General features: G+C 35.4%; 1 protein-coding gene across 1 annotated transcript; it reads left to right on the forward strand.

Moving 5' to 3' along the window:
- LOC110262513 (clumping factor B-like) lies at positions 240–1,899 on the forward strand. The gene is made up of 2 exons (XM_021102746.1): positions 240–484; positions 1,324–1,899. Exon 2 carries the CDS (start codon positions 1,324–1,326, stop codon positions 1,861–1,863), a length of 540 nt encoding a protein of 179 aa, XP_020958405.1. The 5' UTR covers positions 240–484; the 3' UTR covers positions 1,864–1,899.

Raw genomic sequence — 8,938 nt, forward strand, 5'->3', positions numbered from 1 at the left:
AGCATATTTCAATCTTTTATATATATATGTACATGGAATGAAAGGCAAAGAAAAGGGGAAACGTGGCTTTAATATAGGAATGTAAGATAAGAACTTGACAACTCATTAAGCCTTAATCATCATCAATTACTTTCCTTGCTTAACTTTTCATTTTCATTCACTAAGCCTAAGGAAAAAGAAAGAACAGAGAGAGAGATCGAAGCTTTATGAGAGAACCGTAAAACCCTCTAACCTTCCGGCCTCGATTTCTTTCGATCCGTAACTCCAATAAAAAATTTAATCCGATAAAAGTGTTCGTATCTTCCTCCTCTACGTGTTGGCGTTACTTTTGTCCGGTGAAAATCGACGGTGACGTAGCTCCCCTACCCCTTGAGCTTGGCCAGCTGGAGTTCTAGGAGGCACGGAGGATTCCGGACGTTTTTCCCTTCAGCAGCACGGTCAGAAAGTTTCTCTAGAGTTTCGAGTATTTCGATTACGTACGAAGGTAGGATTTTGATAAATTTTCACCGACTAAATGATATTTGATAAGTAAATTGATGTTTGGATTGAGTGTTATTGAAATTTGATTGCATTTCATGTTGAATTTTGTTGATATATTGATATTTTGATGAAGTTGTGTTTTAGTCAGCTCGAGAATGAATAAATTTTTAAGTTAATATTTTGATAAAAAATAAAACAGGTTTTTGGTCTCGTTGAAGGACAAGATATTAGTTTGGAAATCTTATTTTAAAGGATGTCATTATATTTTTATAAAAATACTGAGGTTATGTTTATTATTATAAACTAAGTTTTGAAAGGAAAATGCTATTTTGAGTTTTTATTCAAAATTACTGCCACAGGAGAGCAGATGTGACATTGTTTGGGACTTAGTGCCAAATGTAAAGTGGGGACGCCCACACACTGAGAACTGTTTTTCAGATGTACGCTTATTGATTTGGAAAGTCACACTGTATGCGGCCTAGCCGTACGACTTATAAGCACACTGATGCATCTGGAAAACCATATCTGGGACTCGTGCCCGGGTAATGTCGGGAGCGGGTAGGCAACCGACACATGAGCTCATGGCCTGCGTTAGGAATAGACATGCATCATTCTTGATGCGCATTTGCATTTTACTTGACATTGTGAAATTGTTTGTGATTGTCTTCTTGTGTTTATACATTCCTTAATGTTATTCTGAATAGTGGTGACTAGATATTTCTTTGTGACACTTGTATATTTCGTTGTGAATTACTTGAACTGTGGTAATCCTGACTAAACTAACCACCCTCGACCCTACTAAGAACCCCCCCAGTTCTTACCCCTTCTCTTCCTCCCCTTCAGATGGAGACCGGAGTTATATTTTACGAGATGGACCCTCCCTATATATACGAGGATATTGTACAGCATAGGTTTTATGTAGTAGCTGCGGAGATTAGGACTCGTATGTACATTCTGCGTGATCATCCGTTCCATCACCCGATTGACACTCCACAGTTTAACCCCGACATGCCCTATGAGTTCCCACTGCAGTGGCTCCACTCGGATGCTCCATTTCACCCGTTTCATGATGGGCCGGTGCCTCACCAGCATCCCGATCAGCCTGCGGATCAGGCGGACCCTGAGCCTGAGCCCATGGAGGAGCATTTTCCAGAGCCTGTACCGGAGGAGGACATCCCCGTGGAGCAGATCTCAGTATCTTCATCCGAGCCATCTTCTGAGGAGCCGCTCACCGCCTCTATTAGTGGACCGGCGAGTGCTGGTCAGACCAGTAGCACGAGTGCCAGTGCCCCTCCCGAGATTATAGAGATTTCCGATGACGAGGACGAGGATCCTGAGGAGTGTTCTGATGTGGTTGTGATCTCCTCTGACGATGACAGCTGAGTCCTGGGAGCTGCGGTTGTGCCTTTTGATAGTTTTTTGTGTTAGCCTAGCCTTTGTGTTAATCTCTCACTTTTGGTCAGACTCACTGAGAGAGTAGGGTGTACATAGTGGACTAGGCTAGTTCGGGTGCCAGTTTAGGGGTTTTCTATATGGACCAGGGCCCGGAGTGTTGGGTTGTACATAGTAGTATTTCTGAAGGGTTGTATGCTAACTCAGGATATATATATACATATATGTACGACAGTACCTGTATGCTTATGCGTGGCCTATGCTATGTGTTGTGATTGTATATAATGCCGGCTTGTGTATGTTTAATTAGTTGTCCTTGCAAGTTTTCTTATAAAAGTTTTTCCAAAACTCGATAGTACGCTAACCCGATTACAGGCTTAATAATACATAGTAAAGGTTTCATGTGAACAAGTTGGTGACACTTGATTTCTGGTATGATCATGACTTACTGGGAATTGGGTCGTTACAGAAGGTGTAGAGCTTCCTTGTGTCTGTAAGACTTGCTCACTATCAATATTTACAGTTGGCACCCTAAGCAATATAAATAAATATTAGTAATTGAATCTGGAGGAATTAGAAAAGGTTGTAGCAAAAGTATGCCAAGTAAGAAAAAGAATTCAGGAATAATAAACTGAATCTTACGTCTGAAAGAAATCATTTTGTCCCTGTGGAGAGTCAAACTGATCTGGAGCAATTTTTGTTGACTGAGCTCCATCATTTCTTTTCTTTGATCTTTTCTCCCTTATTATCTCCAATGCTCGTTTTCTTTTTTTGGCAGCATTGTCTTTTTCTTGTTCAGTTCTAAAAGTTCATAAAATAAGTATTAAGAAACCTAAAATCTAAGTATCAGTAAAAGAAAATATGATTTGAGAAACTTACTCCTTCTCAAGTTGGGTTGGTATTTTTGCTACTCTTTCTGGTTGTTTTCTTCTTTTTATTATGGGTGTTTTCTCAGTTTCATTTTCTCTATAAAACAGATAAACACATTGAATTTATACCGGAGACAAGACACTAACGATGAAGTCAACCAAACCCAAAGATAACACCGAACCGAAATAAATTAAACTACTAAACTGAAACATAGAAGCCCACCGAACCGAAAATAGATATATATACAATCAACAAATATATTTGTTTTCAGATTCGCTTGTGCTCTTTGAATCTATAGGCCCAGCCTTTTTTTTGTTTATTTTTTAACCACCTTCAATGGTTGTTTTCTTTTTTTGTTGTGATTTTTTTTATTTCTTCTTCTCTGCAATACATAAGAACAAGTGCATAAGAATAAGCAAATACAAATTAAATGAAATTGATATGAAAATTAAACTTACTGACTTTCAGATTCAGATTTGGAAAGTCTTTCCTCTTCTGAAGAAGAATCCGTCTCACATTTTTCTTTTTTATTTTCTTTTCTTTTTCTTTTTTCTCCAAGTTACTTTTTTTTCTTTCTTTTTTGCTTTTTGTACAGAAGTCCCTAAAACAGAAATAAGGTCTCAATTAATAAATCATCAAAATAACAAATTAACAATTCGGTGAACCGAATAAAGTAATCCTACCGAACCGAAAAACATTCATATGGTGAACCAAAAACATTCATATGGCAAAAAATAATTAACAACTATTTATTCATCAAGAAAAATTTTTCTTAATGCAGAAACATTCAAATGAACAAAACTAACAATTGCAAGTAGGACAAATAATTTAACTATAAACTAAAAGCATTTCAAAGCAAATTTTTCGGGGAATTTTAGTATAGTACTTACCAATGGTTGTGTTGTTTTGGATGAAATCCATTCAATGATCTTTTTCCTTGTCCAATAGGCCACCCATGGTGCAGGGGAGCATCGGGTGCAAATGGGCGGGAGAACTTTGTTTCATGGAAGTATATCAACATTAATACAAAAACACAGCCATCAACAGACTATTTGTTTCCCTCTCTCTTGTTTTTAACTCCTTTCATTAAGAAGTTGAGAACATTCTTTGCCCAATCCCATTCTTTAATGTTATCCACATGAAAGATCGGTGGCTTGTGGATTGGTGAGGCTACACTTACTGTTGTGGGGAGCAAGAAGCACTTTTGTATGAAGACAACAAAAGTCCTCTTGAATTTTTTCTAGTTCTCCTCCCCTTCTACACTCATATCCAGCACATTCCTTGCCAAATTTGCCAAGAAAATATTTTTGATGCTGTCAAATATTTCCTTGTCTGCTGGATTCAGCTTGTTGTAATCAACCTTTTCAGGAAAAAGATTCCCTACAATGTTTTAATAGCAAAAATAAGACAAAAATGGCCAGTTTAATTATCCGGACACCAATGAACTGAAAATAAGCAGTAAGTGAAAAATATATTACCTCCACTATTTATGCCGAAGGCAGCTACTACCTTCCGAGGAGTTATGTTTATTGTCCCCTGTAGAGTTTTCAAGCATCCTCTCTCTATATCAAACCGATCAAGCAATTCTATCAACAGTGTATTAGAGACGTTCATTTCTGGCACATGTGCCAGACCACCAAATCCCATTTGTTCCACAATATCTTTCTTTTCTTGACTCATTTTCCTGTACACTATTGCTATTGCCCTTGTTTAGCATCTGCAATAGTGAGTTTTCTACAAGTTTTGAAACAGAATGTGAGGATATATTTATAATACAAAATAGATATTATTCAAATGAAAGTGGATAAATATATTTAATCTGCTTACGTTATGATGTGCCTTCTCCTTCATTGTTGCCATTTTTTGTTGTGTTTTACTGTAATAAAAAATTTTGGTCAATATTTTATTCAATATATCAACAACCACAAGCATGTGTATGTTAAACAAGTCAATTAGAATGCCACAACCCATCGAATCGAAAATCCCTCATGCACAGAACCAAAATAAAAAAGGCCACCAAACCGAAAAATGTTCATATGGTTAATAAATGATGATCAGCTTTCAATGAACAAAAATACTATTACCGTAGTATGGCTTATCAAAGTGAAAGAGTTGTCTCTAATGTAAATTGTCCTAAACAAAACTCATTCAATACATCAACAACCACAAGCATGTGTATGTTAAACAAGTCAATTAGAATGCCACAACCCACCAAACCGAAAATCCCTCATGCACAGAACCAAAATCAAAAAGGCTAGCGAACCGAAAAATGTTCATGTGGTTAATAAATGATGATTATCTTTCAATCAACGAAAATATTATTACCGTAGTATGGCTTATCAAAGTGAAAGAGTTGTCTCTAATGTAAATTATCCTAAACAAAACGCATTCAATACATCAACAACCACAAGCATGTGTATGTTAAATAAGTCAATTAGAATGCCACAACCCAGCGAACCGAAAATCCCTCATGCACAGAACCAAAATAAAAAAGGCTACCGAACCGAAAAATGTTCATGTGGTTAATAAATGATGATCAGCTTTCAATCAACAAAAATACTATTACAGTAGTATGGCTTATCAAAGTGAAAGAGTTGTCTCTAATGTAAATTGTCCTAAACAAAACTCATTTAATACATCAACAACCACAAGCATGTGTATGTTAAACAAGTCAATTAGAATGCCACAACCCACCGAACCGAAAATCCCTCATGCACAGAATCAAAATCAAAAAGGCTAGCGAACTGAAAAATGTTCATGTGGTTAATAAATGATTATCAGTTTCAATCAACAAAAATACTATTACAGTAGTATGGCTTATCAAAGTGAAAGAGTTGTCTCTAATGTAAATTGTCCTAAACATAACTCACTCAATACATCAACAACCACAAGCATGTGTATGTTAAACAAGTCAATTAGAATGCCACAACCCACCGAACCGAAAATTCCTCATGCACAGAACCAAAATCAAAAAGGTTAGCAAACCGAAAAATGTTCATATGGTTAATAAATGATGATCAGCTTTCAATCAACAAAAATACTACTACTACAGTAGTATGGATTATCAAAGTGAAAAAGTTGTCTCTAATGTGAATTGTTCTAAACAAAACTCATTCAATACATCAACAACCACAAGCATGTGTATGTTAAACAAGTCAATTAGAATGCCACAACCCACCGAACTGAAAATCCCTCATGCACAGAACCAAAATCAAAAAGGCTACCGAATCGAAAAATGTTCATGTGATTAATAAATGATGATCATCTTTCAATCAACAAAAATACTACTACAGTAGTATGGATTATCAAAGTGAAAGGGTTGTCTCTAATGTGAATTGTTTTAAACAAAACTCATTCAATACATCAACAACCACAAGTATGTATATCTTAAAGGCGAGATGGATTATCAACAACCACAAGCATGTGTATCCATACTATTACAGTAGTATGTATTATCAAAGTGAAAGAGTTATCTCTAATGTGAATTGTTTTAAACAAAACTCGTTCAATACATCAACAACCCACCGAACCGAAAATCCTTCATGCATAAAACCAAAATTACAAAGGCCACCGAACCGAAAAGTATTCATGTTGTTAATAAATCATTATCAATTTTCAATCAACAAGAATAGTGTTCTTCAATGAAAAATAAGTACTAAAGATAGTAACAGAGCTCTAATTAAACTATCCAAACCAATAAGAACAAGCAACTATATCTTAAAGCCCTAGTTATACTGTAAATATCATTCACAATAGTTCAATCCACTAAACGAAGCAAATCACACCAGTAAAATTGAAATGAAACTAGGCGAAATGCGACATTGCATGATTTTAAATGAACAGTAGTTTTCTCATATCTTTTGTAGTCTTTGTTGCTGTTTTCGTTTGTTTCTGGTTGTTGCTTGTGAAATCTTCTTCCGATTCGTTTGCAGTAGTGGTTTTCGCAAAGAATGTGATTGAAGTTTGAGTGATATTTAAAGAGATTCGAAGAGAGTGAGTGTTTTGGGGTATTGGTTTCGTGTTGAAGATGTAACGTTCGTTCATAATGAAGTGCGAATGGGAAAACGAGACGTTTTTTGTGTGGCGTGTGTTTCTCACTCTGCATTTAGTGCGCTTGAAACAATTTGGACTTGGGCCTATATGACTATATGGATGTGTAGCAATCCTGTTCTCTTTTTTATTATACGACATGTTAACATTTATCTTTTATTTATTTTTTTTAATTCTTAATGAAGAGTTATAGTGTTTCTCATTTACATTCTGCTGTTATTTTCATTCCTTTTTTAAAAGTGAAAGGCCTTTCCCTCATGATTTTTTTGGTAAGTATGGTGATTTTTTTGGTACTTTAGTGTATTTCATAGACAAAGGTAACAACTGTTTGACTATAAGTCTGAATGGAAAGTCTAGGGGGACTAAAATTGAGATTAGGTATGTTGTTGTTGCACAGTGCGATGAAAAAGGAGAAAGAGGCGAATCTAAGAAAACCCTAGGCGGTTATATAGTGATAGAAAAGAGAGAAGTGAGAACGTAAAGGAAGGTGCGGGTATGGTGAGTGGTAATGAACCGTCTGATTCGATGGCAGACTTGAAAAGACCAAAAGGGTCACCGCACTGAAACAGAGAGAATGGAATGGAAGAGATGAACCATAATGCAGAGAGAGAGAGAGAAGCAATGCGAAAGAGCAAAAAAAAGTGAGAAAAAAAGGGTTTGGTTCGGTGTGTTGTGTTTAGAGAGAGAAAATTGAAAGAGAAGACGAGAGAAAGAGAGAGAGATAGAAGGTGAGTTAGTGTGTGTGACACGAGCCAGATAGAGAAATTTTTTTTCTTCCTACAAGTTACAAATTAGGAATGTTTGTATATTCATGGTTATATTAATATATCCATTTGAGTTTAAGGTCAACATACTCAGAGATGTGTGGATTTAGAAGTTTTTCAATCATGTATTTTATGTCTGCTACTGAACTTATTTTTTTGTTTATTATTAAGTAAGGAGGCCTGCTACACATACAAGCTTTTTTGGCTTACAAGCTATACAAGTTGGTCTAAGTCCAAGAAAAAATACGCGCACCACTCCTTCAAAATCGAGCGTCCAACGCACGCGTCTTAATCACCCTTCCACAACACGTTCGTTATGCCGCACTCTTCCTCTTCTTCCTCAATTAAAACGCAAACCGTCAAGATATCGAAACAAACTACGATTCTGCAGAAACGTTCCAACTCGTCGCGAAGAGTAGAAGAAATCAAGAAGAAAAGATACAAATCTCCATCAAAAATCACCAGAAAAAACGAAGAAACATTATTCAAGGTACTGTTTTACTGTTCTTCTAGGTTTTTTTTCTAGATTGTCTCTGCCATGTGCCTCATCCTTAACCAGCAAAACATTAAAAGATTTCAAGAAGAAATATACTATCTCCCCCATGTTTTGGGTGTATTTCTGTAATCCTTTCTGTAACTATTTGGGTGTATTTCTGTAACCGATTGGGTGTATTTCTGTAATCGTTTGGGTGTATTTCTGAAGTTCCATTATCTTCAAAACAATTTCAAAGCTTGATTTCAGAAACCATGAAAATCGAAAAAAATACGAAGCAAGAAGGAGATCCAACAAATTTGGCAAGAAATTCGAAAAAAGAAATGAAATCTTTTGAAAAATGGAAGTTATATATTTGCGCGTTAATTGATTTGAATTGATTTAAAAGTCTGTTAAAGAGACACGTAACATAAGCAGCGCGTTTAGTGGGTTTTATTCTCTTCAGGCTTGTAAAGCTTGTAAGTGCAAAACACTTGTATATAGAGATTAATCTTTAAGTAAATATGAGAAATTATTTTTTATTATGTAATATGACATAAAAAAAATTTACATTGATAATTAACATACAAAGAATGATTTCAGTTTCTCATTCACACTAAAGAATCTGCATATGTTAATTAATTTGATTGAGGGTGGACATTATGCTATGTATGTATAATTCAATTCGATTATGGAGCACATTATGTTATGTTAGGCGTACATTAGGTATGCCATCTCAAGACTAAATTTAGTTTGTAGCAACATACAAAAAAGAATCTATCTATGTAATCACATTTAGAATATCATAGTAAATAATATCCATATAATTAATCTAGCTATCATCAATTTCATTATTTCTCACATTAATTATTCAATTATATAAAAAAAATTATATTATAGAAGATGCTAG

The sequence above is a fragment of the Arachis ipaensis genome, chromosome B05 (assembly GCF_000816755.2).
Source record: "Arachis ipaensis cultivar K30076 chromosome B05, Araip1.1, whole genome shotgun sequence".
Classification (NCBI taxonomy): domain Eukaryota; kingdom Viridiplantae; phylum Streptophyta; class Magnoliopsida; order Fabales; family Fabaceae; genus Arachis; species Arachis ipaensis.

Excerpts from the sequence above, each read along its gene's own strand:
- LOC110262513 (XM_021102746.1), top strand. The coding sequence starts at position 1,324 with ATGGAGACCGGAGTTATATTTTACGAGATGGACCCTCCCTATATATAC.